We start from the raw sequence: 19,065 nt of genomic DNA on the forward strand, positions 1-19,065 counted from the left end.
CTTGGATGCAGCCCCACTGGTTGCGAGCAGGTGCTGTGCCCTGATTGATTCTGCTGCCGAATCTCAGCTGCAGTTCGGCGGCTCCGCATTGTAGGAGCATTTTTCCCTCCTCTCAGGTGAGCTGTTCACCTTTTCCATCAACGTTCCCCAGTGCAAACACAGGAAAGGATGCAGAAGCAGCCCCTGCGAGTGGTGCCCTGCACCTCTGCTGCCTCAAAAGGGAACAGTTTTAAACTGGGAATATCTCTGGCAGCAGATATGGGTTAGTTGGATGTTTGCTGTGCTCGGGTGCTGAGCAGAGATATTCTCAAAGCCGAGGTGCTGTGTCACAAGGGGTCGAATTAACTTAATTTGACCTTTAAACCTGATTGTTTGATCCCTCGCTTTGGCGTCCAGTGTGATTTGCATTCGACTGTCCAGACACTCAGCCTGACAAATGGTTTTCTTTCCAAACTGCCTTGGAAGTATCTGAACTTAATGGACTGTAACATTTATGAACATGGGAGTTCTCTCAGCAGCTGCACGGGGTTATTGATGGCCCAACCTGAACACTGGGAGCACACCCCAGCAGCACGTGGGAGCACGGCTCCAGCGGGGTACATCAGCCACGAGGAATCACAACAGAGAGCAAAGACTCGAGAAGCAAAGCAGGGAGAGCACCTCCACGTTTGGAAATGCCCATTTACACCGTACCATCTGCGACTGCATCACACCCAGTATTTATCCAGCAACCAGCTGACAGCGGCTGCCTTGCTCTACACCGATTGGCACATAATTAAGCAGAGGAAAGAGAGTCATAACGTTTAGCAGCGGCGGTGCTTGAGTATTCAACAATAGCTGGAAAGATGGGAACGCCGTGCTACTAAAAATAAATAGAGAGTGTCTTATTAGGAGGTGTATTTAGTTCCTGTGCAGCGAGTGGCTTCAGGCAGTCCATTCCCTTCCATTTCACTTCAATTGATAGCATCCGATCGGCAGCAGGGATAAAGCAGGGAGAAAATGGAGATCGAGAAAGAGGAGAAAATCGTGTCACAAAAAAATAAAGATGAGAAGAAATCAGATTTGTATCTGCGAGCAGATGGCAGCTGAGCCATTGCTGGCACTGCCAGCCTGGCTGGGAGATGCCAATAGCAGTGAGAAATGCAGATGAGTGCTCCCCACCTTCCCGGACAGACGGGGACGGAGGTGCTGCTCAGAAAGCAATCTCTCCCAAACATTTAAAAACATTGTGCAATTTATATCTCGTGCTTGACAGAGCATCCAAAAGTAATTTCAGCGCTGTGCAGAGCGCAGCGGCTCTGTGCCGAAGTGCCAGTCAGCGCCGGCACGGTCCTTCCCCCTCCTTCTCCTCTCTGCAGCTCTTTAAACTGATGGCAAGCGTGGCTGTGCCAGCACGGGAAGGTCAGCAGCACAAAGGCTGCTTATCGCTGGAAATTCAGGGGATCTGGTGCCAGGAAGCAGCATTCAGCCTTTGTGAAAGCAGGGAGAGGTGTCAGGGCAATGGTTTTTGCTATGGAGGAAAAGCTGTTCCGAGCAGGTTGCACTGCAACTGCTCATTGCAGACACTGCCTGCCCTCCCAAGCATCTCATCCTAAATCTAAGTGTGAGGGGACACAGGGCTCTTCTTTTTGAGAAAGATCTCTCCGGGCGCTGATAGCCACCAGAATCTTCCCCCTTCCCTCATCGCAGGATGTCACGTTGGGTTTAGGTGACTGTAGGTCAGGGCAGAGCAGCCCCTGCCCACAGCTTCCAATCCTGGGGCCCTGAGCTCCGTCCCAGCTCCTGCTGCGGTGTCTGGGGAGTGGGCAGTGATACATGAAATCAATTTCTCCAGCTCCCAGATGTGGAAGGATTTACACTCTGGATGAGAAAGAAAGGGCATTAAGGCAGCAGTGTTCCACTAATTTTGCAAATAGATTTCGGATGGGAGGATTAACCTTCCCCCTCTGGACTCAGAGGATCACAGCTCTCCTCTCTCAGCTGCAGCACAACATCCCAATGCTCCTGCTGAGCGCCTGCTTCATCCCAACCCCTCTCCTCCTCCTCCCCTGCAAATAGTGAGTACCAGAATCATCCCGTGTGTTTGTCACTTTAAATTGCTGTTAGGAAAGGCAGTTCTACGTTAAAGCACGGGAGTGTGGGGCTGGTGAGTGTAGGCTTTCCTTTGGAGGAGCAGAGCTGGGAACAGCAGCACCCTCTGGTCTGGGATCTGGGTGCTCCCAGAACTGAGCCCAGCAGGGACAGCAGGCAGGTTACAAACAGGGGACGTCTGCAGTGCGTGCTGCTGGGGGCCCAGGTCCTGTTCTGATTGGAAGTTATGCAAAGAATGCACAGCATAAATCACGGTGTAAATCACCCGACAGAGCATTGCCGGGGTCACAAGCAGAGGGAGCCTGGGAGCCTGGTTCCCTTCCAAAGCCATAAATCATCCTGAAGTGGTTCCAGGCTCACTGGGATGCCCCATAAACCTTGGGAACGTTTCCAGCGGCGCTGGCGCTCATCCCGGAGCACAATGGAAGTTCCTTAAAACCACATCAGCTCCACCTGAAATGTCACCTGTCCGGGGGAAGAAAGCAGAAGTCCTCGGAGGAGAATTCAGTTTTCTGTTCAGGAAGAACAGCACGGGCTCTTACACCGGGATGCTGATCAGCCTCAGCTCGGGGCAACGTGAAACAGTGATTATTGATGATAGAAATATCATTGGATTCCGTTGGATCAGATAAATTACCACGTGGGAGATACAGGAGCCAGCCTCAGAGTCCTGCAGATCCCTGACATTGATTTCTCATCAACCTTACACCACCAGGTGCACTTTGGAGGCTCAGGATGAGGTGAAGGTGCCATACGGGAACAGTGAGTCCGTTCTGCAGTGCCCACGTGGCACCAAACCCTCCATCAGAGGGCAGAGAAGTACCCCCCACCTCCCCCACATCACCCTCCACCTGTTGAAGGGCCCACAGACCTCTTCAGATCTCCCCACCTCTGCTGCAGGGCTTTACATTATGGTTTCATGTAGTGGAATAGCAGACAATTATTATTTTTTTCTCTACAACGTTTTTTTTTTTTCCCTTGCTAAGTGAACACAGCGTGTTTTCTGATCTGCATTTGCCCGCTTTGATCATCTGTTCTGCAGATCAGTTTCCATGTTTAGAGGTACAGCAGCACATGTAATGAATGCAAATGCAATGCGTGCAGAGATAAGCGTCGGGACTTCAGAGCCTAATCCTCCCAATCTCGCACCCCAATACAATGTTTTCATATTTAATACATTCTGAGGGATTTTGCTTTTATAAATAATGAACTAATCTCATCTTCAAGGCATCACTTTGCAGTTTAGGCCTTTAAAAAAAAATTAAATAATAAAATAAAATAAAAATGCAATGCTCCGTGCTCAGATAAATCTATTTTAACCAACATCAACCGGTCCCTCTTTGCTATGGCACTGCCCCTCCTCACAGAGCTCTGTGGTGCTCCCAGGTCTCCTGGCTCTCACTCTGATACCCCAAAAGTTGAGGACCCACCCGTGGATCACAGAGCCCACTGTTGCCTGGCCCCACTGCACTGCTGTCAGAGCAGCCCTACCCATGGGGAGGGCTTAATTGACCGTGGGGGGAGAATGTGCTTCAACTGGGAGCAGAAGCACACCCTCACCAGGGACAGACTCTGGCTGCCCCATGGCGTGGCACATGGGAGCAGGGCTTTCCCCTCCATCCCACTCCTGGTCACTGATGGGGACAGCAGCAGCAGCACCCCCACAAAGCAGAGCTGTGCCCGGGAATTCCAGCATCCTCTTCCCTGGGCTCCAGGGTGCTCCTAACCCACGTCCAGCGAACAGAGTTCAGAGGGACAAGGCTGCACTTTGGCTGCTCTCCTTTCCCTATTCCCAAACCCATCACCAGGCTGCTCCTGGCAGTCACTGTCTGCACCGTTCAGCCGTAATTACTTTCTCCTCTTTCCTCAGCCAACCTCCAAGCGCTGCTTTGCGAGGGGAATTGCTATTCCCTCGTCAGGAGATGGGATTCTGGTGTAATTGAGAGACAAGCAGCAGCCTCCACTCGTGACCGGGGCTCCCTCCTCCCTCCCTCCCACCCACCATTGTATGGGAAGCAGAAGCCCTCAAGTTATGCTGGACAGACTCTTGGAAATAACCTTTTTCATCTCAAAGATCCTGCTGAATTTTAGATTAAAAAGGAAGCTTTTCTTTCAATAATGTATTTCCCCCTTGGCTCCCTGGCTATCAAGTAACTTTCCTTGCACCGAGAGCTCAAAAGATGAAGCTTCCCCAAATTCAGATTCATGAGCTGAATCCCACACCTCCCCGAAGCCCGGCTGAGGAGAGCAAAGGCAAGCGGGGCATGAATTTCACATTAAGAAGAATAAATAAAGCACAACCTCTTTTATTTCCTTCTCCCTGCCCGTGCAGGTGAGACGAGGTTATTGAGCACCGTTTAAATGAGCACGTCGGGAAGGAGAGGGTCACCGCGCTCCGCCGGCAGCTCAGCCCCGCTGTGTTTGGCCTCGGAGGGACTCAGCACAGCGCTGCACTGTGGGTCTGGAGCACTGAATCTGAATCATCCCCCCTCTCCTCCGGAGCTTTAAATCCTGGAGGAGCGTTGGGTTGAGCAGAGAGGAGCAGGGGACGCCTCGAGCTGGGCACCGGTGCTGTGCGGGAACCCGCTGCCGTCTGCATGGATGCACGTGGAATAAGGTTGGAGATAAACTTCCAGAGAGCTCGTGGTGCTCTCAGGGAACACCGACCGAGTGCTGAGACTGCAGAGAGGTGAGGGGGCCCAGGGCAGCCCTTCTCACAGCCAATTCCCACCGCAGCTCCCCCGGGATCCATGGTTTTCCCATCATTACCGTTCCCACACTGGGAGTGGGACGGACGCGTGTTACAGGGGCAGCTTTTAGGGCACTCATTAATAGACCCCCAGCCCACGCTGGCACGCTGATTGCTTTGGTTCAGACGAAAGCAGAGAGAGCCCCGCAGTCCCTCCTGCTGTTCATACCACCTCACCCTGTCCAGACATCATCTGCTGAGGGCACACAGTGCAGATCTTTCGTTCTTGGCACTGCGTATTTTCAACACGACGGCAGCAGCCGACAATTTGCAACTCCATAAACCCAACGCACGGTTCTAATTTATGTGTGGAGCTAATGGATCGTTGCTCCCGTAATAAACTGCTCAGAGTGGGTAGGATTTATCAGTGAGTGGGTTGCCCTTTGCCCATTTTCATTTCGTTTTGCCTTATTTCGCGAGGTGCCAAGTCAACAAACGATTAAATACGAGCAAATATTTCTCTGCTGGAGTTTTATCAAGTTAACGAATCCCGTTAAGAGATGGGATGCAATTGCTTCTGGAAACAAAGCAATGGAAAATAAAACCAAGGAATGTTTTCTCCTTTCCTGTGGGCGGATGCAAAGTGTGTTGCGTGCCCGTCCATCCCTGTGAGCACAGGAGGAGGGAGGCACGATGCCGGCCAGAGCTGCGCATCCCTGCTCCCCGGCAGTGATGGGGGTTGTGCTCGGGATTGCCCGGAGCGTATTGCCTGCTGTACTCGGGATTGAATGACTCAGAGAGCTGAGGAGCGGCTCCGGTTCGCCAATGCTGCCATCTATAGCAGCTGTGCAGCAACACAGAGCCCTGCTCATCCAGCCCAGCCCACCCCCAGCACCAGGTATGCACCGGGCCCAGGTGGGACGTCCTGCAACGAGAGGAGCTCAGCACCACACACGGGGGCTTTGGGGGCACTGGGAACCCCCACACCCCCCCCAGGAGGAGCTGAGCTTTGTGTGCCTGCAGTCCTGTAATTTCAGCTGCCAGACGCGGTGCGTCCCTGCAGTGGATGCAGAGCAGCCCATAAATATTGCAGCCTGTTCAAAATGATTAGTGTTATTTTAATTTGGAGCTGCCTTGCAGACGGAGCCGTGTAATCCTCGGAGCATCTGCTCGGAGCAGGCAGCAATCTCCTGAACACCGGGTGCACTCCACAACTTCTCCTCTTCTCTGCGGGAGCCCCTGGAAGAATTTAACTGATAGAGACACCTCCCACGGCCCCGGCTAATGATCACAATACAAATGGCATTTGCATGCCATGTTATTCCTTTTGTGCAGGAGATGATCTGCACAATAACATCCATTCATCCCCCACAGCTTGTTTTCAATCCGGCTGACACTCATTTCCAGCCCAGGTCATACAGTGCAGCAGAGCCCCATCTCCCCCTGCCCCATACCAGCAGTGGGCACCATCTGTGCTGGAAGACCAATAAAGTGGAAGAATATGGGGAAGAGTGTGGGGTTTTAGGGCTGGACTTAAGGGGAAATGCCACACTGTGCCCCACTGAGCGGGGCCATCCTGGCACAGCTCTCCTGGTCGTCTCTTTCTTCATAATACTTTTCTCCTCCTCCAATTGATCGGATTCTCCTGTAGTGTAACAGCGGATGGGAAAGGGAGGCAGCTCCAGGCACAGAAAGTTAAAACAGCCCCAATTTCACTCATTCACAGCTTTTCACATCTCCTCCACCCCACTACGTAACGACAGAAGGCGACAATGTTCGAGCTGTGGAAGTCCAAGCGACACAAAACCGATGATATTGGAATTCTGGAAGACTTTGGTAAATATTTTTTTTTTCTAATTGTTTGCTCACTGCAAATCCAGGCAGTCCCTCCAAGAGCCACAGCAGCTAATGAATGAAAAGCTCCCGGCAGCACTTTGGTAACGACATTAACACCGTAAAACGCACCATTAGGTCAGCGATGCCGGCGTTACGGGGGGAGAGGAGCAGAAAGCGAGGATGCTCTCCGGAGCCAGACAGAGGAAAAAAGCTGCGTCCCCTGCAGGAAGAAGCAGCAGGGGGACCTGGGCTGCTGTCCCTGGGCTGCTGTCTGTGGGTCCGCCCCTGTGCCCGTCGGTCTGCAGGGAGCAGGGTGGGTCCTGGCTGCACCGCTTCGCATCATCCCCCTCCTTCTGTCGTGCTCCTTTCACAGGAGGGACATGCGGACACGAAACCCTTTAATTTCACAAATCTCTGACCTCATCCTATCAGCGAGAATAGAAGTCTTTCTTTTCCTTTCGTATTTTCTAAATAAAAGGGATAAAAATGCAATGGGAGAGGCTTGGAAATAGCAATGGGTTGACAGAGGCAGAGATTTGGAAGAGAAACGCCGAGTGCCACTGCTGGATTTTAGTGGGACCTACAGTGAGGATGCTGCTGCACTGCCCACCTAGTAAGGACAGAGCTCAGATGACACACATCTATGCCCCTCCCCGCACCCCCAGAGCCCCCCAGGGCCGTGGGCTCAGTGCCATCCCCGTGTCCTTCTTCCCAAAGTCCTCCAAGTGACATTTCTGGAGACCCAGGAGCTGTGAGATCTGAGCGTCGGGAGCTTCATCCATTACCACCTCGATGAGCTCTGCGGAGATTTACGATGGGTTTTAGCACCCGCGGGAGCTGCAGTGACACATCTCCATCCCTAACTCATCCCCGGGGCTGATTTACAGCCCCGCTGCCATCAATCAGCACCGCCAGCGTGGGAGGGGACAGCGGGGAAAGGTCACTGCAGACCCACGGGATCTCAGAGCCGTTGGGGTCGGGAGAGACCTCTCAGCTCCCCGGGTCCCACCCAACCCCCAAAGCCCACCCGGAGCCCCCCAGGAGCCACAGTGTCAGCACTGTTCCCCACGCTGGGACAGCTCCATCTGCAGATGGTTCCCATGCACCTCCAGGCATGGCTTGTTCTCACGCTGCTCCCCAGTGCTCCCCAGTTCTCTCCCAGTGCTTCCCAGTGCTCCCCAGTGCTTCCCAATGCTTTCCAATGTTCCCCCAGTCCTTCCCACTCCTCCTCCAGTGCTCCCCCAGTGCTCCCCAGTGCTTTTCCCTGGGAAGGGGCCGAGCAGTGCCTCTCTTCCCACGTGTCCCCACTGTGTCACGCACTGTCCCACGGTGCTCACGCTGCTGGAGGACACGCGGTTGCAGTGGTGACCCAGACAGAGCGGCGTGCCGTGAGCCCGGGGCCGTCTGGCTCCCAGCTCGTGTGAATAACACATGGTGCTCCTGAAGCCCCACAGCGCTCATTTTGGGCAGATGCAGAAGGACAGCCGTCGTTTCCAAGCGGGTGATTCAGAAGGAGGTGCTCCTCATTCGGTTGATCGGCCCTTCCCTGCCATCAAGGGATGGAGAATGCGACAGAGTGTGGGGGGATGATGGGGTTCCCATCCCGCTCTGTTCCCCAGCTCCAAAGCCCCAGCTCCGCAGGCTCCAGTGCATCCCAGTATGCCCCAGTACATCCCAGCGGGGAGGGTGAGGGCAGTGGGGCATGAGAGAGGTGGGGGGACCGCTGGAGTGGGGCTGGTTCTCTGATGTTGTCTTTATAATGCGTGGGGGGGGAAATCATCTCAAAGCCTGGGTTGTGAGCAGAGCTAATTAATTAAACCGTGAGGCCCTGTGCTCCCCACACCGGGCAGCCCTGGCACTGCGGGGAGCAGAGCACAGCACGGACTGCTGCTGCCACCTACGGAGAGAGGGTCCTATGGAGAGTCCTAGAGAGTCCTAGAGAGCAAATCCTATAGTGTGAGTCCTATGGAGAGAGCCCTATGGAGAGCAGATCCCATAGAGAAGCCCTGTAGGGCCCTATAGAGAGAGGATCCTATGGAGAGAGCATCCTATAGAGAGAGTCCTATAGAGAGCAAGTCCTATGGAGACAGCCCTGCAGAGGGAGAGTCCTGGGGTGGCTGAGAAGGGCAGGGCATGCAGATCCCACTGCCAGCTCCGGGACCACAGGCTGTGCATGGCACGGTGCAGCACCAGCACGGGGTGCACCTGCACCATCCCCTGCTGCTGCAGTGGGTGACACTGTGACCCCACACAGCACTCTGCAGTGAGGAGCTCAAAGCAAACGGCTGCAGAACTGAGAGGTGTCTGCGCCGACACCTTTCAAGTCCCTGGTGATTAACTTCCAGTGGATTAGCTCCGGATGGATGTTTAATTAACAGACACGTCAAGCTTGCTTATGAGTCATTAAGAAAAAGAAAAAGTCACCATTCCGGTGATTGAGTCGTTAATATGGAAGAAATCGATCAGATGTTTTATTTCCCCTCCTCAGAAGGATTTGGCTTCAGCCAAAGGGAGGGGAGGATGTGGGGATGGGATGGGATGGGATGGGATGGGATGGGGTGGGATGGGGTGGGATGGGATGGGATGGGATGGGGTGGGATGGGGTGGGATGGGATGGGATGGGATGGGATGGGATGGGATGGGATGGGATGGGATGGGATGGGATGGGATGGGATGGGATGGGGTGGGATGGGGTGGGATGGGGTGGGATGGGATGGGATGGGGTTGGGATGGGATGGGATGGGATGGGATGGGATGGGATGGGATGGGATGGGATGGGATGGGATGGGATGGGATGGGATGGGATGGGATGGGATGGGGTGGGATGGGGTGGGATGGGATGGGGTGGGATGGGATGGGATGGGGTGGGATGGGATGGGGATGTGGGTGAGATGGGATCAGGATGGAGAGCAGCTCCAGGGGTGAATCCCCCACTGCACTGCACTGCAAAGTGCCGCCTGCCCAGAGCTGATTGCTCACGGTGCAGATCGCCTCTTGACATTAATTACGACGTAAATCTGTGGATTAGCAGTGCCAGGTGAGGAGAGGCACGGCGCACTCACAGGGAGCAGCTCTGCTCTTCTGTAAGTTGCCATAGAGATTCTTTTTTTCTCCTGGAAAGAAGAAAAAAAGTGATAATAAAGCAAAACAAAGGGGTGACATCCTCCTCGGCCACCCAGGATCAGTGACCCCAGTGGCACATGGGGAGCACGGGGCTCCCTCTGCTGCTCCAACCCCTGGGCCACTCGAGGAGAAGTTCAATTTTTGTTATCTCGGGCTCTGAAACTGAATGGTAAAGAAAAAAAAAAAAAGAAGAAAAGAAAAGAAAGAAAGAAAATGAGAAAGGGGAAAAAAAACCCTCCTTTTTCACTTGAGATTAAAGATGCATGAGCAGAATCGAGCAGGGCCGTGCGCCGCAGAGTCAGAGGCTTTGAAGGTGAGCAGAGAGCTCACAAATAAATCAATCTGCTGCCTCAGATCTGGGGCTGAGAGCAGAGCAGCACCGTCCTTAAAGCCTGGGGCAAGCGGGGGGGCACAGCCCCTGGGCTGCCCTGAGGTCTGCCCGGAGCTGGGACCAGGGGTGGTGTGGGGCAGGGTGTTATGGGGCAGGGCAGTGCGGGGCAGGGTGGTGTGTGCTCTGCCCCCCACCCCACACCAGTGAGGCTGCGCTGTCCCTGCACTCAGTGCCCCGGAGGGACACTGTGAGCTCTGCATCACTCCCAGAGGAAGCAGTACGCTCCTAAAAGCACCAGGCACTGCCCCAGCTTCCCTCTAATGGAAGCTGAGGAGCGACATCTCCACTGTAATAGCCGAGAAACAAACTCCTCCTTGCCCCCAGAGAAGGGCAATTATCTCAAGGCGCACTGCATTAGCAAATCCCTACGACGCAGAGTGATGCTGATGTCACACAGCGCAGCGGTGCTGAGCACGGTGCTGTCACCCCAATGGGTTTATCTCCCCACCCACTGCCCCACAGCGCTCCCACCACTATAGGGCCCTCCAACCCCATCGTTCTGCCCCACGGGTGAGATGTCCCATAGGTGTCCGTGGGCTCCGTAGGTGCTGTGCCACGGTTAACGACCACGGATAATGACCACGGTTAATGAGCACTGCACTTTCCAGCCCCACTGATCGATGCAGCCAATCTGAGCCCACGGCCGCCTCCTGCTGCCCCTATTAGAGGAGGAGATGGGATGGAGGGACCCAAATGGAGTTCCCCGGGATGGATGCACATTTCCATCACACTTATGTGCTGAGTAATTGGTGGTAATGCGGGAGATACGGGCGGTGTCGCTGCGGACCAGGCAGCGCTGGAGATGGATTATCCCCATCCGTCATTATCCCGGCGTCCCCGCGGCCGCTCCGATTGTAGAACACGATTTTAATAACCCCAGGAGGCAGGAATCATTTTTCTTTTGTCACTTAACAACTTGGCCTCATTCACCGGTACCTCGGAATACAAAGGGGGATTCATTTCTGGAGGAGGTGCTCTCCTCCCCACATCCCCACAGCATCCGGGGGACCACGTCCCCCAGCAGTGCCAGCACTGTCCCCACAGCATCTGTGGGTTTGGGGCACACTGGGGACAGCGGACGTCAGCCATGGAAAAAAGCCATCAGTGGGAGACGGGCAAATCAAATTACAAGGCAGCTAATGAAAGTAATGGGGAATAAAGTGCTGCTGGAGGCGGCGTGCTCGGGTTCCCATTTCCGCGTGTCACTGCGTTTCAATTGGGGATGTTTATAGCCCCGCAGAAGCAGCGGTTAATTGCTCTTTGTGATGAGCAGAGGCGTGACCGAGCCTCTGCAGGGCCGGGTGCTGCAGGCACTGCTCCCACTGCCGGGTGCTCAGCGCCGGGTGCCCCATTTCTCTGCAGCCCCCCCCTGGGCGCACGGCCTCGATCCGCAGCGATTGGCTGTGAGATGTGTTTCTCTCCCGATAAAAGCTGATTTTTTAATTCTATTCTCATCAGGGGTGTTGGTGAAAGCAGGAAAACAACAGTGCTGAGCCTGCAGCCTCGCTGCCTGGAGGTGCCCGGTCCTCCATGTGCTCCCATGTTAGGATGCAAGTGGGTCCAGCCCCAAAGGGCATCCCCGGGGGGTTCTTTGGGGCAATGGGGCAGGACTGTGTGCAGCTGGGCATCACAGGGGAGAAGATGGGGATGGAGATGGGAATGCAGGTGGGGAGAGGAGGGCTGGGCCAGGCGTAGGGCCCACTGCTGTGACACCTGGCCATCACTCTCCATGAACCCCACTGCAGCACTGTGCCCAGGCATCACCGCACTGCCACCACAACAGCACAGGGACCCCCAGGTGGCACATGGGCAGCCCAGGCCCCTCCACATCTCTTTGGCATCCCATGGATTAGGGAAGGAGGATGGGAGTGGTCCACGGCCCCCTCCCCTCACCCCCTGGGGACCGCCTGGCCCCCTGTGACATGGAAAATTAATGACCCTGCCTCATTAATTACAGCAGTGTGTCAGGGGCTGTGTTGAAGGCCGGCTGCCCAGACCCCCACTCTGTTCAGTCCTGATTCACATCCGCCTCGCGGTGAGGAATGGGGTTCTGCCCCAAAATGACACCTCAGATCCACCTGGACCCTAATCCCAGTGGGAACAAAAAGAATGGGCACCCCCAGAGTGAGTGAGTGAGTGAATGGATGAATGAGTGAAGCCACCTGGGGGGGACTCGTTAGTGCCACTAATGAAGCACCAGAGCCGGGGAAGGGGGGAGGCAGCCCAGCCCAAAATGCAGAGGAGTGGGGAGGGGGTGGCACAGGGAAACTGAGGCAGGAGGGGATGGGATCACAGTGCTGATGGCACACCCAAGGATGGGGCAGTGGCCATCCCACAGACACCGGAGCGTGGGGGGCACAGTGGGGGCAGTGCTGTGGCCCCATGTGGGTGCTGGGCTGCCCGGTCACGGCAGGGGCACTGCTGTTCCCACCCCACACATGGACCCATCAGGAGCACCCAGATCTGACCCTTAGTGCTGCCCAATGCCCCCACACCATCCCATCCCACAGACAGCCCCGTGGGTGTATGGATGTGACTCAGTGCCAGAGGGGAACTGAGAGCGATGTCACGGGGCCGCCCGTCCCAAAATGAGCCCCACGGAGAAGTGTCCGTGGATCCAACCCGTGGGTGTGCAGGGTTGGATGTGCACCCAATGTTTACAGCCACAGGGCCCCGTGCCCCCCCCTCGTGTGCCCCCATCCCCAGCACTGCACAGCTCCCGGGGTTGGTGTTGTTGTTGTTGTCCATCTCAGCAGCTTTCGCCATCCCTCCCCGTTCCCACGGAGATGCTCACGTTGCCATGGTTACCACACCGCCATCCCAGCTGTAAACATCCCGCACAGCTCCGTGCTGGAACCGGGGCTTGCCACATTTGGGGGAAAGTGTCGCAAGGGTGACTGTGGGAAACGGCCCCAGTGGGGGCACAGCACCCGTGGGACCCCAGGCCCGGCCCCCGGGGGGGCACCCAGCTGGGTTCCTCTATCTCTGGGGTCACAGTTCTGCCTGGGAGGAGGAGCTGTGAGCAGGACCTGCAGCGGGAAGGGATCAGTGCAGTGGGATGGGGAGGTTTGGGGCAGGGGTTGCGGGGAGCGATGCTGAAAGCAGTCCCAGCCCCATAGTGGGCAATGCTGGGGGTCCACGTCTGTACCCAGAGCCCCGCAGTCCTTTGGGGAGCAGCACCATGGGGACCTCATTCCCACAGCCCCATCCCGGCAGCCCCGACCCCGCTGTTGGTTGCAGATGGGGTTTGTGTGAGCAGCAAACACGGCGCATGCTGCGGGTCCTGTAGTAAACAGATTGCACAAGCAGCACCATTGCGAAGGCCGTGAGTGAGTGGTGGGTTGGGCAATGCCTTGTTGACCCTTGACACGTGGGTTTCCCCAAGGAAGAGGGGCTGGCATGGCCCTGCAGTGGGGCATTGCCCAGGGCCACGAGCTGCTGGCAACTGTGGCTGCAGCATCAGGCCTGTGGGTGCCATGGGGAGGGCAGCCCGTGCCCCCATGCCATGTCCCCCTGTGTCCTCCTGCTGTATTGCCACGTCCCCATGCCATGTCCCCATGTCCCCCCACCATGTCCCTTCGCTGTGACCCCCACTGATGGTTCCCCATCCTGCAGTGGGGCGGGGGACTGGGGCAGGGTGCCGCTCCCCCCGGGATGCGTGCGTGCCGCTCTCCTTCCTGCGACGCGAGGCAGCCCAGCCTGCGGGGAAGTGTTTTGCAATCACCTCCTTCAGAGAGCAGCAATTAACGGCACTGGTTTTGAGGAACTAACGGCGAGAGCAGCATGCTGGCGAGCGGACAGCGCACAGAAAGACATCGGGAGATGGAGAGCAGCACCGGGAGTGGGTGGTGACAGCAGCGGGACGCAAAGGTGCGGAGCAGAGGTAGGGATCGGGCACGGGACGCTCCTTGTCTGCGCATGGCTCTGCTGTCCCTGAGGGCTGGGGTGTGTGGGTGCCGTATGGGGCGGCCAATTGTCCCCCACCCTGTGCTGGGTGCCAGGTGTCAGTGCGTGGCAGGAGCCCGGCACCAGGAGGATGCACTGGGACAGCGAGAGGAGAAGGGGAGAGCTGACACCGGGACCGGCTGTGGGATGCAGAGAAGCACCGGCAGCACCCCGGGCCCTGCGGAGCTGCCAGCCCCGCTGCAGTGCCCTCATTCATCCGTTTCCCTCTGCCAGCTTATCTCTGCTGCACAACCTCTGCTCCCCCCCTCGCTCTGACCACAAATCTCTCCAGCAGCGGCCGACGAGCCCTGCGATACCATCAGCCGCGGTGCAGTGGGGCTCCCGTGCCGCAGAGCCGGGCGATGCGGTGCCCCCGAGCGCGGTGTGCGGTGGGAGAGGCGGTTCTCCTCCACCAACACTCGGCAGCAACATCCCCACACGCTGCCCTCTGCTCCAGGTGATGCTCAAAGCACGCAGCAGAGCATGGCCAGGCACAGTGCCGGGACCCCCACGCTGCTTCAGCTCTTCATGCTGCTCCTCCTCCTCCCGAGCGGTGAGTGGGGATCAGTCCCGGGATGGAGCCGCGCAGCTCTGCCCAGCGCTCGGCTCTTCCCCTCCTGTGGGGCCCCGTGCAGGAAAGAGGCCCCTTCCATCCCACACTGTGGGGCTGACACATTTCCTCGTGTGCAGGGACCCAGCAGAGTGGGGCTGAGTCGGACTGCGCCTCGGTGGCAGTGGGCGCTGTGGTGGTGCCCATGGGGTCGGCCGTCACCGCGTCGTGTACCGTCCACCGGGAGCGGTGCCGGGGGCTGGAGGACGGGCAGCTGCACATCTCCTGGCTGCTGGATGGTGAACCGATGGATGGGAGGCAGCGCCGTGGCGTGGGGAGCACGGAGGTGTCTGAGCTGAGCGTGCCACAGCTCAACCGCACGCAGGCCAAGCTGTGGTGCTGCGTGGAGTGGAACGGCACCAAGCAGAGGGTCGGCGTGGCCGAGATCCGGGCGGGATGTAAGTGTGCTGTTGGTGCATGCGGGGGGGGGGGATGCTTCAGGGCCGTCCCATCCGGGGTGCATTGCCCAGCTCCTCTCCTGGCTGCTGTCCCCAGACCCCCCCGGGAAGCCTTCCAACCTCAGCTGCCTGCTGGACCTCGGTGACTACGGGCTGACGTGCCGCTGGCAGCAGGGAGCCGACGGCCACCTCCCCACCAGCGTCGCGCTCAAGTGCGCCACGTAAGCTGCATCCCAGCCCTCTCCCTCCAAAAAACCATCCACGTACGGGCATCATACCGAGCCCACCGCTGTCCCCACTGCAGGAGCAGAGCCCCAGCGGTGACAGGCTGCACCCCACAGAACGGACACAGCCAGTGCACAGTGCCACGGCGGCTGCTGCAGCTGTACCGCCCCATGGAGCTCTGGGTGACAGCCACCAACGCGCTGGGCACAGCCGAGTCGGAGCGGCTCCGCATCGACCCCATGGATGTGGGTGAGTGACAGAGATCAGGGATGAGGAAGCTAATTAGCGGCGAGAGGAGGACATTAGAGAGCCATTAAAGCATGTCGGGCTCGCAGGTCATATTTTGCCGTGATGAATGGCTCCAGGAGATGAATAGGTGCCAGGGGCACGCTGCAGAGCCGCGCCGTGCGTGCCGGAGGGTTATGAGGCAGCAGTTGACCTGCTGCACTCCACAACTCTCTCCAGCAATTGATTACCCATTTATTCAGGAGGTCTATGAATAATATATCCAGCTCCCATCAACTATTTATTGGAGGAACCTTCCCGGGCAGAGTGAGGCTGTGCTGGGCGTGGGCTGCTCAGAGCAGCTCTGCATCCCTGCACTTCATTGCGCTCCTGTCCTTCCCATGAACCCCTGTCCCCTGGCTCTCCCCACAGCCAAGCTGGACCCCCCCACCCTGCAGAGCATCCGCTCCGTGCCTCCCCAGACCGACTGCATCACCCTGTCCTGGGCTGTGGCCCCACGCAACGCACACATGGAGTTGTGCTGTGAGCTGCGCTACCGCGCCCCTGAGGACCCCTCCTGGGCTGTGGTGAGTGCTGACGGGGGCAGAGTCAGACCCCTACCTCTGCTCCAGGTTCCCTGCCCTGGTTCCTGCACCCCAGGGCAGTGCTATGAGGGCAGATGCTGAGCCCAGCTGGGGCAGCCCCAGCTCTTCGTGCCCTGCTGGGGAAAGATGACAGCAATGGCAATGGATGGCAACGTCCCGTTGGTGCTCCAACACCTGGCACCTGCTCTGGTTGCTCCCAGGTCACAGGCATCGTGGGCCACGCAGGCACTGCACAGCACTGCGGGTTCCTCTTCGGGACTCTGTACCACTTCCAGATGCGGTGCCGGCGCAACTCGGCACGAGGATACTGGAGTGAGTGGAGCGTGGGCAGGAACCACACCACCCATGAGAAAGGTGCGTGGGGGGGTACCAGGGATCCTGCCCACCTCTGGGCAGCGTGGCCACGGCAGCATTGCCACTCTCAGCCCTCTCAACCCCCCCACACAGCCCCTGCAGGGAAGCTGGATGCGTGGTGGAGCACCCGGCCAGCAGCAGGCAGGATGGAGGTGCAGCTGCGGTGGAAGGTGAGTGCAGGCAGGCAGAGCTGGGCACAGCACAGCATCACTGTGGTGCTGAGCATCATTCCTGGCATGCTCTGTGCCCTGCACCCAGGCCCCACGGCGGCAGGAGGCAAACGGGCGCGTGCTGGGGTACCGGGTAACCCTGGGGCCCAGGAAGAGAGGCAGGGAGCTGCAAACTGTCTGCAACACCACCTACACCCAGTGCGACTTCACAGTGCCAGCGAGGATGTGCAGGGTTTATCTGTCAGCCTACAACGCTGCTGGCGAGTCAGCAGCCACCGAGGTCATCCTGCTGGAGAGGAAAGGTGAGGAAGCACTGTCCCCCCGGCGAGGTGCAGAGCTACGGATGTGGGAGAGGGGCCGGGATGCTCCCCTCTGCCCTCACCCTGGCTGCTTATTCCCTCACAGGTCAGCCCCTGGCCGGGCTCCAGGCTTCACCCGGGGGTGAACGCAGCCTCTGGGTGCACTGGGAGGCAGCACTGGTCCCAGCAGTTGCCTACGTGCTAGAGTGGCAGGAGGTGTCCTCAGAGCCCACACGCTGCAGCTCGTGCTGGCAGTTGGAGCGCAACGGGGCCGCCACCTCCTCCCTCATCCAGGGTAAGCTGGGGGCTGCTGGGGGTCCCAGCCCTCCCAATGGGCACTGTGTTGTGCAGGCTGGTGACGAGGGGCTCCCAGCAGTCGGAGCCCCCAGACCTGCTGCCCCCATCTGCTCTCTGTTGCAGACAGCATTGAGCCCTTCCAGCAGTATGACATCTCGGTGTTCCCCCTCTACAAGGATGCTGTTGGGACCCCTGCCCACGTAGCAGCCTACTCCAAGCAGAAGGGTGCGTGTGCTTCTAGCAGCTGCCTTTTGGGGCCCAGAGGGCTCACCAACCCCATGCTTGCACCCATGTGCCCATAATTCAGGGGCCGTGCACAAGGGCTCAGCCCAGCTCTGCATGGTGCTCAACCTCATGTTTTTTGCTCCGTTTCAGCACCATCCCACGCCCCAAAGCTCCACCTGAAAAGCATTGGCAAATCCCAGGCTGAGCTCAGCTGGGAGCCGGTGGCCGTGGAGCTGCAGAATGGCTTTATCACCCACTACACTGTGTTCTGGGCCAACAGCACCACAGAAGTGTCCAGTGAGTCCCAGCCCCACTCCCTGCTCCACTTCGGCACTGTGGGGGGATGCCAGCAGCCCCTGATCTGGAGGTGCCCGTGCTGCTGGGGCTCTGGGCAGCCTGGGGGGAGGTGTCCCTGACCATGGCCGAGCAGCAGAGACACCCCAGCCTTTCCACCAGCCCCCGTGTCTCTCCAGGTGCTGTTGTGAATTCCTCCCTCAGCTCCTTCACCATCCAGGGCCTGAAGCCATCTACTCTCTACAAAGTGCACATCATGGCCTCTACAGTCGGCGGCAGCACCAATGGCACCAGCCTGACACTGGTGACCACAGTGCTAGGTGAGGCCACGCTGGTGGGGATGGCACTGCTGTCCCCACGTCTGCAAGGGACACTTCTACACTTCTTGCCGTGACCTCGTCTGCTTTCCAGATGACATCGAAATCCAGTTCCTGTTCTTGACCCTGGGGCTGGTCTTTGTCCTGCTCATCATCCTGTTGATCTGCTTCCAGAAGAACGGGAGGTGAACTTACGCTGCAAGGCTGGGACCCACCTGCACCCCAGACACAGCCCTGGCCCTCGTGCAGCTGGTGGAAGCGGGGACACCTCCTTCCCGAGCTCCCCCTGACCCTTTTCTGTCACCCCAGGGTGAAGCAGCAGTTCTGGCCCAGTGTCCCCGACCCAGCCAACAGCAGCTTGGGCACGTGGGTGCCAGCAGAGCAGGAACCCCTGCAGGCACACGGCGTGAAGGAGCCAGGCCCGGCGACCATCTCCACCGTCACAGTGCTCGATAAAGCAGCGGGGAAACAGACCCCCACGTGGGGCAAGGAGCCCCCAGCCGAGCCCCCCACCCTGCCCCAGCCCTACGTGCAGCAGCACGGTCCCAGCACGCTGCAGACCCACGCGGGGCTGGGGGCAGAGCCCGTGCAGTACGTGCAGGTGGTGGGGGGCAGCTCCCGGTGCCCGCAGCACGTCGCCCCGTGCCTCTACGTGCGCTCCAGCTCCACGCAGCCGCTGCTCTCGGACCCCAGCCCCGAACCCTACGAGAACCTCTGGTTCCGCGGGGCCGCCCCGAGCTGTCCCCGGCAGAGCCCGGAGGAACCGCTCCTCGACTTCCCGATGCTGCGGGGGCTGCGGGTGAGCGGGGCCGAGGAGCTCCACGACTTCCAGCCCTGCTGAGCCGAACCCATCCCCCAACCCAAGCCGGGCCAGGACCCCCCAACCCCCCACCCCGTGGGGCTGAAACACCATTGGGGTCCCCTCGCCGCTCCTCCCCCCTCACGCATCCTGCAGGCGCTCGGTGCCCCAG

At 58.3% G+C, this 19,065-nt stretch overlaps 1 protein-coding gene across 1 annotated transcript; it reads left to right on the forward strand.

Annotated features, from left to right (window-relative positions):
* Window positions 1–14,795: 14,795 nt before the first annotated feature.
* CSF3R (colony stimulating factor 3 receptor) lies at window positions 14,796–18,938 on the forward strand. The gene is made up of 13 exons (XM_065744615.1): window positions 14,796–15,083; window positions 15,181–15,304; window positions 15,388–15,557; window positions 15,966–16,120; window positions 16,339–16,492; window positions 16,586–16,662; window positions 16,751–16,964; window positions 17,068–17,256; window positions 17,382–17,483; window positions 17,634–17,780; window positions 17,957–18,097; window positions 18,189–18,279; window positions 18,404–18,938. Exons 1-13 carry the CDS (start codon window positions 14,831–14,833, stop codon window positions 18,933–18,935), a joined length of 2,349 nt encoding a protein of 782 aa, XP_065600687.1. The 5' UTR covers window positions 14,796–14,830; the 3' UTR covers window positions 18,936–18,938.
* Window positions 18,939–19,065: the final 127 nt, after the last annotated feature.

This window comes from Cyrtonyx montezumae, unplaced genomic scaffold, assembly GCF_038088225.1.
Source record: "Cyrtonyx montezumae isolate F1298 unplaced genomic scaffold, pur_monq_1.0 scaffold_31, whole genome shotgun sequence".
Lineage (NCBI taxonomy): Eukaryota > Metazoa > Chordata > Aves > Galliformes > Odontophoridae > Cyrtonyx > Cyrtonyx montezumae.